General features: G+C 39.7%; 2 protein-coding genes across 2 annotated transcripts in view; one reads left to right on the top strand and one right to left on the bottom strand.

Annotated features, from left to right (window-relative positions):
• Nucleotides 1–2,865, bottom strand: part of LOC140227525 (GATOR1 complex protein DEPDC5-like) — a 47,676-nt gene extending 44,811 nt beyond the window's left edge. Inside the window, 1 exon segment of the mRNA XM_072307926.1 lies at nucleotides 2,561–2,865. Coding sequence (XP_072164027.1) covers nucleotides 2,561–2,603 — 43 coding nt within the window. The 5' untranslated portion in view covers nucleotides 2,604–2,865.
• A 295-nt stretch (nucleotides 2,866–3,160) lies between these two features.
• On the top strand, nucleotides 3,161–13,882 carry LOC140226778 (large ribosomal subunit protein uL16m-like). Its single transcript, XM_072307205.1, has 5 exons — nucleotides 3,161–3,267; nucleotides 10,353–10,424; nucleotides 11,023–11,171; nucleotides 11,912–12,077; nucleotides 12,514–13,882. Exons 1-5 carry the CDS (start codon nucleotides 3,201–3,203, stop codon nucleotides 12,807–12,809), a joined length of 750 nt encoding a protein of 249 aa, XP_072163306.1. The 5' UTR covers nucleotides 3,161–3,200; the 3' UTR covers nucleotides 12,810–13,882.
• The last annotated feature ends 1,833 nt before the right edge of the window (nucleotides 13,883–15,715 follow it).

Raw genomic sequence — 15,715 nt, 5'->3', positions numbered from 1 at the left:
GTTTGTACTGTATGCTAGAGAAATCAAAAGAATTCAGAAGGAAGAGACATTGATCTTATTTCCTATCACTATACCATTGTGCACAAAAAGGTCTTGACTCCTTCACTAACTTGTTAAGTTGGCCTTTTTTAAAGGAAAGCAGGCACCAGAATAAACTGAAGTAAAAATACTGTAAAGCTCACTTTTTCAAAAATAGTAAAAATCCATGATACATGTAACTCTGTTTATGACAATTCTTTTATCCCTCCCCCCCCCCAAAAAAAAAAATGCAGACCTGTATACACACAGCTGGATATACAGTATCTCCAACCATGACTGGGCATGATACATGAGTGTGAAGGGCAAGAAAGTTTTGGGGGGGGGAGGAGTCTAAGCATGATGCTGGACTCCAGGGTCCTGTCCTGGGGTTATCTAACAAAGGACTATGAGGGAGTATACATGTGGAGTTGCTAACGTTACCTATAAAAGTCGCCATACCATGAAGTTGCTACTTGTTCATGCACCCGTCACTGTTTATCCGTCTCACCCTTTATGAATGACTCTTAAATGTTGAATGAAAAGTAAAAAGTACAATGTATAGTCCTTCCGTTTAATGATGGGTGTGTTTTAAAAAATGGGGGAAAAAAAGGGTGGCAGCTCAACAGTGGCAACATGACTGTCCAATGGCCACCCGATGAGAGTACTGGTGAATGTAGCCCCGGGCCTCGCCATCAAAGTGGGAAACCACAACACAACTAAAAAACTTATAACAATTTATACATTACTTATAGACATTTGTACGTTACTCACGTAAAGTGCATGCTTATATTACATTACAGAAGGTAAATAAGTCCATAGAGAGCCCTCACGATAATCCATTGAACAAAAAAAAAAATGGCACTTTCTAGCACAATCCCCGACCGTCGGGGTTCATCGTTGCAGAATTCAAAATGGCGCATTGACCACTCAGCAAATGCACATTATGCACGGTCAACAGTGTGAGTAAAGGTCACTGACCTTTGAAAATGCATTCCTGATTGTGTGAAATCCCGATTATCAGGTGTACCGTTCGCACATGCTGCATATAATCTTTATTTTTGGTAAGTTGTGAAATGTGTATATACTAGTATGTCAATATCGATAACATAGAGCTATGTAGTGTCATTAATGAAGATTACATTTAATGAGTTTGAGGTGACAAAAAATGATGTCAAGTATCGAAACTCAAAGCGATCGTATAGCGATCGCTGAGCTCTCTTTGTGTTGTATAGCCTTGCAGGTCTGATGCAGATGCATTAACTGCAATCTATAACTGCAATCTGTACACTGGCGACTCAAAGGGTAGAACCAAAGATGATAGAGCGCCGCACATACTCTCGTAGGGTCGCTAGATTGAAGGTACCAAAAACATGGTCTTCCAAAAAAAATTATGAGTTGCTTCCATCACAAACTGCATGGAAGAGAAAGGCGAGAACTGTCATTGTCACATGACGAAAGAATAAAAGGATGAATTATCAGTTTTACCTGCTATTTTTAATGGCGACTTCATGGAAATTGACATTACCAATAAGGGTTGGGGGGGGGGGTACAAAAGGAACTTTTTCCATTACCTCATTGGGAGCTGTTCTCTAACCTTGGAAGATCTAGATTGTAAAACAGATACCTCCGTTGTGACTATATAGGTTCTATATAGTCTAGATCTATATATATATACTCTATATTCCAAATCTTATTCCTAGCAGCACATCTCATCACACCTGCCACTGTCACAGTGCTGAGTGTTGACCGACAAGTATATCATGTCTAATTCCGCGAAAAACTTCTCATTTAGGCCCTATAGTAATGACATTTGCTGGGTCAGTTTTTCGCTTCTTAGAGCGAAAAACTGACCCAGCAAATGTCATTACTATAAATGAGAAGTTTTTCGCGGAATTAGACACAGATCTAGATCTACTTGTCGGTCAATGCTGAGTGATTAGGTGAGTGCACTCCTGTTTTAGTGTTATAACGAACACGGTTATATCGAAATTCCGGTTACAACGAAATAAAAATCCAGGTCACAAAATTATCAGCACTATGTTTTTTGTTGTTTATATAGTCATAGGAATTAGAACCTGTTGTTCGATAAACAAAATTTCGATATAAACAATAGAAAACTATCAATCATCCAGATCCAGATCCACACCTCCCTAGCCTAGACTAGCTAGCTTAGCTAGATGGCCTGGGTATTCTAGATCCCAGGGTCCAGGGACTAGAATATTGTAAACACACGTGACTGTAGCCCGACCAGACGCTGTTAATACGCTACGTATGTACAGCGGCGACTGGGCTGTGTATAGTTAACGTGACTGCTACCCTACGGCCTACTGTATCACTGTAGGCCTAGTGTAGACTTCTCTAAATTTACTGTAAAGTGCACATCTCCAGAAGTAGAACCACGTCTTCCGAAATGAGATCTAAACCGAGTGGCAAACAGAAACACTTCACGAAATGTTATTGTTATGAACGTGCGCGTGTGATACATAAATTGACTGGAATAAACCCTTTTCATTGCTTTAGATTCTACGGCTGCCGTACTTACCGCTAAAAGCCTTTTGATGAACCCACAATTTAAAGTTTTTCATCCTGTTGTCAGTCGTATAGCATCTGACATGTAAATTACGTAGAATTGGCACGTCAAGGATCAAAGTAGAGACGTCAATCTCGTGAACGGTACAGACAGGTTATGCCATGGATGGATATTAATATGAGTGAGGCGTTGTTCTCTAAATGACCATGACGAAACTTCAGTCCACCGTCAAATCAATGCTGCATGCTGACGAGTAAAAACACCTATTTTCGTCGTAAGATTACAGCCACAACGGTGCCACTTGCTTGGTAATGACCGAGCTAGCTATGAATATCTTACTTGCATGCTATTACGTCCACCACCTCCCTATCCTGCTGACCCTGGTGTATTTTCACCGCTAACCCCCTCGCAAATAAAAGAAGAGTCGAGGGTCGTTGGCCAAGACACAAGGGAATTGGTCGTATGATCGTGCGCGCACAAGTACGTACGGCGGCGCCGCGGCGGGCATGGGCATGGGAGCCCTGAGGATGGGCATGGGGTTGTTGCCGAGGCTCAGATACCAGTGGATCGCACAGCAGCCCAAGCGCGCACGCTGCATTCATGATCATCGAGGACAGTGCCAGCGCCAGTGGCCGTAGCGAAGCGTGTCAGTATGTTCAATTTGATGCGAAAATGTTCACTCTTACAAGTTGCTGTCAACCATATCGTCGTAAATCATGGTGAGATAATATCCACGGTAATGTAGATATTGAGCGAAAAGAAATCTTTATCGTTGCTGGACTACCCATCAATGACTTTAAAAAATGGCTGTGGTGTAGACCTGTATAATGTAGTCCCGCATACTATATTTTGTGTAGTGTGCCTCAAACAGTTACTATGCTAAGTCTAGACACTAGTCATCACGTGTTTAGACATCTTCTTCTACTTCTTCTTCTGATTAAGTCTGCTTCCTTCAATACCCTGTAGATTCTTACAGATTGTGCTATTTACATTATAATGCAGTTTATTTACAGATATTTACAAGCACATAACAAATTTGAAGAAAATAACTAGACCACTATAGCCACTGCACTGTGCGTCTGTGGGTGTGGCATGTGCTGTGGTCAACCGTGCCGTTAACTACACACAGCCGCTGTCGCTTTGCGACAGCGGCTGCACGTCTACTCCTTCGCTAACTATACACAGCCCAGTCGCCGCTGTACATACGTAGCGCGACAGGGCTGTACCAACGAAGCTCCAAACACGAAGAGGGTCCAACGATCGCATGCGATCGGATTGAATTTTGATACTTTAGATCATTTTTTTGTCACTTCAAACTCATCTGACGAACAAAATGATAATGAGACTTCATATCTATGCTATGAATATTGAAATTTAGATTTAATAACTTACCTAAAATGATGGTTATATGCAGCATGTGTGAACGGTTCACGAACGGTACATCGTCTTTCACGCCAGGCCATTTCCAATATCCGGGAGGTCACATGATCTGAATGCCCTTTCAAAAGGTCGCGCTGTCGACCGTGCTGCTACACCAACACTCAAGCAGCGCATCGCACGCACGCAAAAGATTTCCGCAGAGATCAAGGCGCCATTTTGAATTCTGCAACGATGAACCCTGACGGTGTTAGGGAATCCACCAGGAAGTATCATTTTTTGGTTCCACGGACTTATCACGAGGGCTCTCAATGGACTTACGAACCTTCTGTAATACAAGCATGCACTTAAGGTGAGTAAAGTTTGGTAACGTGTACATTGTTTATAAAGAACGTATGAATTTTCACAAGTTTTGTAGTTGTGTTGTGGTTCCCCACTTTGTAGGTGCCCGCTCGTTGGTCAGACGCTGTATTCGCGTAGCGTATTAACAGCGTCTGGTCGGGCTACTCCTTCGCAGATGTTATTTTTCAGCGGTGGGTGTACGTTTCCTTCATGAATATCTTTATTAATCGTGGAAAACTAAAATATAAGGAATCCTCGTAATCTATGATAATCATTAAATAATCGGTATGCGTATTTTTTTTAATTATGTCAAAAACCCACCGAAATCCATCCTTAAAATCAGGTCTGTAAGCGTCCGTATTGCGTCACTCCTCATCTTCTGCGTGTTATTGAATGGCAATCACTCTCCTATACTACAACGTAGCTAGTCGGAGCGGAAGTGGATGAGCTAGTTGGAGTGGAGAGTGACGTCAAATCATGAGAGCAGCATGCGCGGAAATACGTGTACGTAGAAGACGACAAGCTTTACGTAACACACGAAACGCACGGGCGTACGTAAAATGCTACCACGCCACGGTACCTCGGGTTGAGCGTTCGTGGTAGTTCGTTGATTTTGTGAATCATCGCACAATCTACTCCGAAAAATTCAACAATAAGGTTTGGATACCAACAAAACACCAAATTCAACTCAACCATCAGCAAAATATGATATAGGTGGATGGTATTACTGTTAAAATCAAACAAAATAAAAGACATTTTTTGTGGTCTTGCCGTCAAAAGCGATGGTCGTTTACAATGTTTAAACACTAGTACATGTCAGACTGCTGTGCTTTGCACAGCGCTCTGGTCAGGCTACCGTGCCGTGTGCCTTATTTAAAAGTTAAAGGGCAAGTCCAAGATAATGTCCCCTCAGATGCTCAAAATTCATCTTGATTTTATCAAAAAGTTATTGATATCATGTTGTAGCCAAAGAGTTAAATCATATATTTCCAGCAAAGAAAATATTGAATTATGCAAATTTATGCAAGAAATATGGCCTTGATTTGCATAAATCAAAAACAAACCTTACGTATGGGACAAATTATAAATATTCATCTAAAATCAGTTGAATTTGTCCTTGACCTAGTTCCTTTATGGACATGACCCCTGTATGAGTTAGTATAATCTGCAATTGGTAAGACAAGGTCAGCACATTAATTATGCAAATTATGCACTTTCCCAGAACATAGTGTCCCATACGTAAGGATTTGAGTATGTTTTTTTAAGTTTTTTCTGAAGATTTGTAACATTGACCAATCATACTTTAGGAAGTTCTAATTTATTCATGTCAACTCCAGATTAGCAAAACTAAATGAGGAAATTTAATTAGTCCTTCATCTTATAACTAATTAAAGTTTGCTTACGTATGGGACAAATGCCTTACGTATGGGACATTACATGCAAAGTGAATGGGAAAACCGCCTTTTGACATGAATGCTATATGTCCTTACATTTGTTTGGTTAATGGTTATCTTTGCACCTACTCTGAAGGAAATGTCTATATATCTGCCTCTCCTACTCAGTTGACCTCAGGGAGAGTGTAAGAACAGCATTATTGAGTCATTCTATGATTAAGAAAGGAAAATAAAGAATATTCATTTATACTTGTATTTTCTTATTTTCATTACAGGCTGTGCAGCTGGTCTTAAATTAACATTCCCCGTTAACATTTTGATATTGGACATTTTCTTAATTCAGTTATCATTTTCAACTTTACCTCTCTACAAAATGACTTTGTCCAAGAATGGGATTCTCTGAGTGTCATTTTAGGTGCAGTACACTGTTCAGCATGTACCACAGGTTGTACAGCCTCAAAAGCGAAATCAAAACAATTGTGCTTATGGCGCTCATCAATGACAACATTATAGGTCTTACTGAAAAGAAAAATCACTTAAGGTGTGAGCAGGTAACTTTGTCATTACTAGAGTTGATAGCAAAGGAAAAACCCTATGAGAATACTTTTTATTTTGATATGATTGTTAATATTTCAACTGCTCACCCTCAGAATATGTCATGACTTTAACATCAAGGTCATGAACATGATTTCTGAAAATCCTGTAAAATGAAGACTATAGTTTACATTTGCTATAAACCACAATATCAATACTGGTTCTGTGGTTGGAGTGCTAAAAACACAAATTACACAAACAAATAGGGAATTCAATATTCTTTTCTATTTTGTGTTTGAAGAGACAGATGTGCTCTGAGACACCTTCATCAACTCATACTTACTTTGTACCCCACATCTACACAATAATCAACATACATTGCAATCTGGTAGTGTATGATCAAATGAGGTTATTAGAATTTATTCAAAATTGTAATTTGCAGATCAGTGAGTAACTTAAGTGTTTCAAATCTAGATTTGAATGTGCAAATGATAATCTTTCCTGTATCGCTACACAAGCATGTATGTATGTACAAAGTAACACAAATTTTGTCGTCTTTGGTTTCATAGACACGAAGCCAAGCAATTTGAAAAAAAAAAAAAACAGCATTGGTACATACATTCTTCTATCTCCTTGAAATCTAAAACTTTCATTAAAATTTGATTGATTTTGCAGTTCCGCTAAAATTCACATGGCAAAACATGATGATTACAGAGCAAAATGAAGTACTCTTGTTGTTGTTGTGTTTTGTGCTGCATTTCAAACAATTATAAAAGCTTTATAAAAACTCAGACAACTTGCAAGGTAAGCCTAGAGCTACTGAAAGTACCCACTTCAAACTGTATTTGCAAATTACACTGTACATGACATTTGATTCTAAAGTTGAAATTATCAAGACTACAAATTAGTTATTGTACATGTACATGTATGCTATATCAAGGTCACAAGCTAGAATTCGCTCATTTTTTTTTTTTCATTTGATGAAAAAATATTGACTAGAGTAATTACAAATGGGCTAGAAATAGAGTGTCAGTACACTATATCTGTATGTGCAGACATCATGAGGACAGTGTTAATGCATGACGGAATCCAAACTAAGACATTTAATTGTAAATTGGTAATTACTTTTATTTGTTTTATTTTAGCTTTTGCTAGGTACCTGAACCAGGAAAGTACCCACTTAGAAGTCTATTTCCTTTGTTACATGTTGTAGCATGATTTGTGGAACTGAATATGACACTATGGGGAAATTTAAAGTCATTCCCATGAATGCATTTGTGCACTAAAGACAAATGTCCCATACGTAAGTTGAGCCATGTCCCATACGTAAGGTGTACTTTCGTTAATTAAACCAACTTCATGAAAATATGCTTTATTCTTTTGCAGTGAAACTTTGCTGGAAGATACTTCAGTATTGTACCTTTCTTCACTTCCAAACAGAACTTGATCAGTAAGGTACTTTCAGAGAATTTTCAGTTCAAACTTTATTTTGAAAAATCCAGTTTTTCTCTGGTCCCATACGTAAGTTGGCATATTTTTCTTAATAAAACCATTAACCCAAGGTCAAATGACATCAAACTTAAACACAATATTCTTCTCAGGGATACCAGTCCTCCTGATGATAAACAATAAAATCCAAGTGCTCCTTCATTACTTTTCAGAGGTTTGAAATCTCTGAATGTCCCATACGTAAGGTGCGCGATATCTTGGACTTGCCCTAAATAAAACATTAGTTGGTTACGGAATGATCCCACAGACAGTGGCGCTGAAACAATTTCTGACAACAGGGAATTCCAGCTCCTTACAGTTCTTGGAAAGAACGAATGGCGATGCGATTCAGTTCTCGAGTATGGCACCTGATAACCGCACCAGCGACCCCATGGCCCAACCCGTACGTACCGAGTAGGGGTCGCATGGCAGCCCTATACCTATGGCTATCGAAGAACCGCCTGATATCAGTCCGGGAAACCCACTCATGAGGCCTGCTCCCCCATATGAGCACTCTGCCTCACAAGGCCTGCGGAGAGCCTCATGACGCCCCCGGGGAGAGAGACTCATGAAGCTCCCTGTTCACTTTTTATTCATCTCACATCTGACATATAAATTGTGGCAACTTTGCACGGTGATTTTTTGTTACACACACATGTCCACTACCCATGATGAAAAGAAGAAAAAATTTTGTCTTTTTTTTTTTTTTTACAACAATCAAGTTTTAATCAACCAATGCACAGTGACCCATCGAAACATGGGCGCCAGGGGGTTCGCTCAATGCAAGGCTGCCGCACCTAGCGGCCTGATCATGATCCAACTAAATATTTTCAGTGCTTTTTTCTGCGGCTCTCACTTCTCCGCGCATGAATCAGTCTGGTGAAGCTGAAGTCTGACATCTTTTTACAAAAATTCGTAGAGAAAAATAAAATCAGTACTAACCTGATCTTGTGCATATATTCCAAATTACTATTCCACACTGATAGAGTAGGTGGGTACTCCAGTTTGTTAGCAAACTAATCACTTTGTAGGTACGACGGGTTCACTTTCTTCGTCAATTCCGCACGCACCGGAGGATACTGTATCCTCCAGTGCGTGCACAAGCTCGCTCTGAAAATCTCACAGTTTGCGCGCTGTCTGTATGTGCTGGATGCGTGATGTGATGTGACGTCGCGTCGCGGGATGATTCCAGAAAAAGCGCCCAGTGGCATGATACCACTACCAGTAGTGTTTGAAAATATGTAGAATTCTTGCTGTGGATAAGCGTTTTTTTTTCAGGAGGTGAATAGCTGACTTGAGATATCTTTAATTCTGCTTGGATAGAGATAGTGTCACAAAGGTGAATTCATATTTTCCATTACCTGGTATGCAATCTAGCTGCGGTCACACTGGCAAAGATGGAGAAGTTTAAGATCGCAATCTTTAAAGGACAAGTTCACCACATGGTATGTGGATTGAGTGAATGCAGCACTATTACTAGAACATACCAGCGAGAGTTTGAGGAAAATCGGACAGTCCGTTCAAAAGTTATGAATTTTTGAAGTTTCTGCTCAGTCGCGGCTGGATGAGGAGACTACTATAGCTTGTGATGTCACATGTGTACAACAATATAAAGAAAGAATAAAGAAAATTCAACGTATTTCCACTTTTCTCGCATAACGAAAGAACACTCGACTTCTCTCTTTCAAAAGGCAGGGGGAATAATATTTCCCTTAAGATACATCAGTAGCAAGTCGAAGAAATATGCACTTTATTAAATAAAGTAAAGTTTTGCGACATTCTCTTTTTATTTTCCTTATCGTTTGATGCATGTGACATTATACACTGTAGTCGTCTTCTCATCCAGCAGTGACTGCGCAGATACATGTACTTTAAAAATTCATAACTTTGGAATGGATTGTTGGATTTCCCCCAAACTTTCACTGATGTGTTCTATTAATATTGTTGCATTCACTCAATCCACATGTATATGAAGGTGGACTTGTCCTTTAAGATCTCAAGTTTTGCCAGTGTGACCACAAACTTCTTGCCAAACTACCAACTCGAACTGGGGTTATTTCCCCCCCCCCCCCAGAAACTGAAACTACATGAAGTTTGTCATGTGACCAGTCCATCACCTGTTTGCTGGCGGTGTCTCCAAAGTGTGCTGTCATTGTGATGTATAGGTGTGCATTGTTACGTCACAGTCACTAGCCATCAGACTGTATACTCTTTCTTTTTTCTTGCGCACATGCACTAGTGACCCAACCTTCTCGACCCAAAGATTGAAAAGTTTGGCTGACAGTGTGAATGGGCGACAAAAGATCACGAAGACTTCGCGATCTTAAACTTCAGGATCTTTTGCCAGTCTGACTGGAGCTTATTTTACGTTCATCAATCTATCAAACCATGCAGTGCTTGGGCTCCCTATCTGAACACTGAATAGGTAATTCTTACATTGCTAGCTCCTAGTTGCAAAACTGTTACGTATATACCCACGTTCAGCAAACATTCTAGAAAGGATGAAGTTCCCACCCCTTCACTGTATTAGAGTATAGAGATCTACATTGGTATTTGTCATGCAGTTCTTGTGCATACACTGTAATGTTCTAAAAATGTAATTTGCTGTGTATAATATTTCTTTATTTTGTTTCTTTCATTCTCTCCCCCCCCCCCTCTCTGAAATGTAGGGAGGTTTGCACTACCAACAGCTGTACAAGTGGCTACAATGAAAAACTTCCAACCCTTTGATACATTTGATTGTAAGTATCATATAAAACATACAATCATGTCATATGGTTTATGTTTGTGTAGATGTATGTAGCGTCAACCTTGCTTAAGTCGACCTCGCCTAAGTGGAAAAATTTCCAAGTCTTCTTCTCTTCATATTCTATCGATTTTAATACCTCGTAAGTCGAATTTTCTCAATGTCATAGCTATTTCTTCAGTTGAAATAGATTTGACTAAGGCAAGGTTGAGTGTATCTGTACGGGTACAGTATCTGTGCAGTTGTGTGTAGGTGTCTGGGTATGTATTCATACCAAGGAGAGAAAATATGAAACATCTTTTTCTTCACACAAATCTGTAATGCATTTTTATGTGGCCTGCTGTAGATCAACATACATGTACCAAATGACCTAGGTATGTCATACACATACGTACATTTGCACAGCCAGTCATGGTGTGTTATCCTTGCTTTGTGCATCGTTTAACCCTAATCAGGCTGGGCTTTTTTAGCAATGCTAAAACCTCAAAAAACCCAATGCTTTTATGCCCTTTCTGCCTTGTTGCATTCTGATATTGCCTCAGTTGTGTTGGAATTGTACTCGTACTAAATTTAAACATATTCATTTTGTCTAGATGTTAAAATTCCTGCCAAGCCCAAACTGAAGTTCCTGAACAAAGTGCCAAAGAGAACGCGGTATAAAAAGGTCTTTAAGGGTCTACATGATATTAGAGGCCCAGCAGAAGTGTCCAACACACTTGTCTTCAAGCAGTATGGCCTCATGGTGAGAAATGTGTGCAGTTTTACATTACAGCTATTTCATATTTGAGATCTGATAACTTCAGATGTTATCCAGTTTAATATTCATCTGCTTTCATATTACTATCGTCATGTGATTTAGCCTTCCCCTGGGGAAAGGCTGCTACAATGTACATCTTGCCATCAAGATGAGAAACCAGGCAAAAACAAACAAACATTTATTCTGATATGCGTGATATGACACAAATGTGCTGTAGGAATTTGGTCAACACTGATCAAAATTAATTTTGACCATGATGAAAAATGCAGTTGTAACCTTATTTCCTATTTGACCATATAACCACACACTTTTGAAATACAGGTGTATCCCAGCAGTAATTACACTTCTATCTAATTTGTAACTCATGGAAAAGTTTCAGGAAAGTATGTCTTTAACTGGATTTTTTTTTTTTTTTTTTAGGGGGGGGGGGGGTTATCATGTGCATTAAAATTTATAATTTCCATGTGTGTGTGTGTACCAATTAATTAAAGCAAAATCTCAAATATATTTTGGTCTGCTTTTTATTGTATGGAAATTTTGAGATATGAAATTTAAAGATAGGCTATAAGTTTTGAATGAAAACTATTGGCTAAAAGTTTTATATCAATTCATATGAAAATGTTCCACATATTAACAATTAGGGATTTCAGATTTTGTGGTAGTGCTACATCCCATGGATACAATTTTGATTAATCTTGTGCTTTGCACTGCATTAAATGCTATAGGCAACAACAGGGGGCTACATGAAACATGGCCACTTTGAGATGATCCGACTGACCATCAACCGTTTCATTGGAGACAGTGACCACATGTTTGCCCGATGGAGGGTCAATTCACCCTTCAAGCCCATCACCAAGAAGGGCCAGGGTCAGCGGATGGGTGGTGGAAAGGGTGAGTGGTCAGTGGATTGAGAGTAATTTGTGTAGCTTATCACTCTGTAACCACCGGAATTCCATCTGTATACCAAGATTAAAAGAGAGTTTACCCCAAAGAGAATCATGTTGCCATCATGGTCACTTGATTTTGATGTTGCTTGTAATGCCATTACTCTCAAAGGATTCTTTATCATTTGTGCATAAGATGTTGGCAGTCATACACTCTCATGAGAGGTATTGTGTTTCCTCTCCTTACAACTCTGCTCAGGATTAGTCAAGAGAGTGGTGCACTCAAATTTATATGTATCCTATAACACACAGGTAGTAAACTCTTTCATGAAACATAGTACTTAGCAATGATTTACCTGACCTCCGCATTTTCAATTGATATGTACATGAATATGAAATTGTAACATCTATCCCTGTGTTATTTCTGTATTTGTCACTTTCAGGCAGCGTGCATCACTATGTCACTCCAGTGAAAGCGGGTCGCATCGTCATGGAGCTAGGGGGGCGGATAGAGCTGGAGGAGGTGTACAACATCCTCTACCAGATCTCCAAGAAGCTCCCCTTCCGCTGCAAAGTGGTCTCACAGGACATCATGGGGGAGATGGCAGAACAATATGGTGCGAAAAAGGAGGAGAACGCAAATCCATGGACATTTGAGCGCATTGCCAAGGGGAACTACATGGGCATCTCCAAGTACTTGGGGCCCTATGACTACAAGTGGTTTGGAGAATACCGGTAGGGATAGCTCTTCTTCAGTGGGAGTTAGCCTGTGCTTCCAGTTCTCTGTAATTCTGGGAGTGTTCAACTGCACATGGTTTGGAGGTCTAAAACCCATGGGGCAAGGAGTGCTGTGAGTGGACGGCATCAGTATCGAGGATGAACAACTTTTGGATGAGTGGATAACCTATTCTTCCATGATTGTGGTACACTGCTTTTGTGGTGGGAGAGCAAGAGCCCATCTTTATGCAATCAGACTTTGTTCAACCCGTTTTGTGCCATGGACTTTAAACAATGCTACGGTGTTATCTGTGCCAATCAGCACTCCGTGCACACAGAGGGCTTGTAGTGGAGAAATCCAGACTAAAGTGAATGAAAAATCTTCCTTCACCACTTGGATGCATGTTTGCCAGGAAGTGCTTGAAATGTCGGCTCCTACATGTCATTTTTTTTTTTTTAATTTCAAATTGAAGTATTTCAGCTACACGTAGCCCCCAGTGTATGTGTGTGTAGAAAGTTATAGCCCAAGGTTGCCATGTCAGTTAGTGAAAATGCAATTCCTTTCTTCTTAGCATATCACATCGCTACTGCTACTACGTGTACTACCACAGTATAAGAAAAATGATGAAAGCTGCAGGGGGAAAAAAAATATGTATTGTATTGTATTTTTTTTTGGGGGGGGGGTGCCTGGTGCATTTAATTCTTTCCACTATTCAGTAGTCCCTTTTTATTTTCCCCCTTTTCTCCGAACAATATATTATGTCCCACATTTAAAAATCAAATAAATTTTCAGACGTGAAGAACCACCAAAATAATTATGAGCATTTGAAATAAACAGCGTATGGCTTATAACGAATATATGGGTCTTTTCAGACATGTGCATCTTGTATTCGCATTGAAGCAGTTTTCTGAAATGGAAATTGCTAGATACACTTTTGATATGCTGTAGTGTCTGTTCTGTAGAATATTCACCCTTCCAAAAGGCAAAAGGCACACTAGTACCTTACAATCATGAACAGGGGATGTCAAGCTACAAATGGCATGCTTAATCAAACTGTAAAAATATTTCATTTGCAAATAACAGTTCCTACAGATGGCAAGTGGCAAAGTGAAAGTTTGATTGTGAAATAATGAGTCAAATGAATGAATGCTTACGTTACATATCCCTCTGTACAAAGAAGCAGGCAATGTGAGGCATAGTGAATGTTAGGTAAAGAGTTCACAGTTTTCCATCTGAGTCGGCAACAACCTCAAAAGGTCTGTTTGGATAGAGAAAGAAGGATGAGAAGGTTTGAAAGGTAATAGAAAAGTGGGAGATGAAAAAAAAAATGGAAAGAGAGGAGAAATATTGGAAGGAAGGAGAAGGAGAAAATGAAGGAGGTAGTCTTTTCTGGAAGTCCTCCAAAGAACTGTTGGTAGATCTGGCAAAGGAGTAGATGAGGAGAGAAGGTTCTTTCTTAAGAAGTCCAGTATGTTTTGACACACACACAGACACAAACACACATAGGCATACAAGGATCACACACACACATGCATGCACACGCACATCACGTTAAGATGCAGATTTACTGGGTCATTTGGGGGAAAAAAAAAAATTGTGATGATAATGCACCAAACTTTCATGGAGGCATTTGTTATATCAAATCAGAAATGGGTGGGATTGGGACTGTTTATGTGTATGTATGTGGGAGTGTGTGCATGTTCTTCGAGTGTGTGTGTGTGTGTGTGTGTGTGTTCAGTTCTCAGAAAAGCATATGCAATGCATTTCATTTAATAGGGTCCAACATTCAATTTGTTCTCTCATTTCAATACGTTGGCTCCAGTCTGTTTTTGCACTCTTCACAAACAACGCCATGCAAATGTGAACAGATGCCACACAAAAATGATACCAAATTATTCAGGATAAAACACTCTTTCAAACCACGTATGATAATTGCACGTTCATGGGCTGGATTTTAAACAAATTACCATTTTCTAAGAGTGAATTTTCTTTTCTTTGTAATCATCCTGTAGTACTACCTTGTTTGTTCTCTTTCAAATACACATAAAATCATTCATACAGTTAGCTACATGTTATTTGCAGCTGTTAACCCATTGAAGACAGATTGATTTTCCTATAAAATGAATTTTCCATTTACCTCAGCCCGAGAATGTTCAGGACTAGTCTTCAACATGTTAAAAAAAAAAAAAGACAAGAACACACACACACACACACACAAATATTGCACGAGTTTGAATTATAGTATTCTCACACATGTATTTACATCTAAAGACACATAAAACACACATACACACACAGAAGATAGACGATTTTACAGGTGCATCATCTTTGTTTATTTCTATCAGAAACACTACATATTGTATTTTAGCGGTCTGAACATATATTTCAAACTGTTTACCATTTCATTACAAAATTAGCTTCACAAAGGGAAGCTTATGCTACCTAACAGCTAGGTTTGACTTGGACTTTCCTGTATTATCTGTAAAAAATGCATGTACAATTGTATACTGGAAATAACTACCTCCTTGGAACAACACTCAAGGAGTAAATGACAAGCATGGGGGGGGGGGGGGGGCAAAATATTTCTGGTGCCAATTCTGGGTTTTATTAGCAGACAAGCAAATAAAAACAAACAAACAAAAGCCCCTTGCAATTTTTGTGCCACTTCCAGGTTTCACCAGCTGATAAGCACAAAAGAAAGAAAGAAAGAAAGAAAGAAAGAAAAAAAAAAACGGGGCTTCAGCACAATTTTCTTGTGAATAAAATTTTATTTTAACAGAAATTAAAGGGGTGCGCACCCCGGTATGCCCCCCTGCCCCCCTCCCCCCTCCCCCCCCTCCCCCCTCCCCCCCTCCCCCCTCCCCCCTCCCCCCCTCCCCCCTCCCCCCTCCCCCCTCCCCCCTCCCCCCCCCCCCCCGAATCTGCAA

The sequence above is a fragment of the Diadema setosum genome, chromosome 4 (assembly GCF_964275005.1).
Source record: "Diadema setosum chromosome 4, eeDiaSeto1, whole genome shotgun sequence".
Classification (NCBI taxonomy): domain Eukaryota; kingdom Metazoa; phylum Echinodermata; class Echinoidea; order Diadematoida; family Diadematidae; genus Diadema; species Diadema setosum.
The sequence above is the reverse complement of the archived record's forward strand: the minus strand, read 5'-3'. Positions and strand labels throughout refer to the sequence as shown.

What these genes read in the sequence shown, in the direction of transcription:
- LOC140226778 (XM_072307205.1), top strand. Translation starts at nt 3,201, where the DNA reads ATGTTCAATTTGATGCGAAAATGTTCACTCTTACAAGTTGCTGTCAAC. An exon ending in CCATATCGTCGTAAATCATG is followed by an intron (nt 3,268 to 10,352) that starts GTGAGATAATAT and finishes TCTGAAATGTAG; the next exon opens with GGAGGTTTGCACTACCAACA. An exon ending in GCGGATGGGTGGTGGAAAGG is followed by an intron (nt 12,078 to 12,513) that starts GTGAGTGGTCAG and finishes TGTCACTTTCAG; the next exon opens with GCAGCGTGCATCACTATGTC.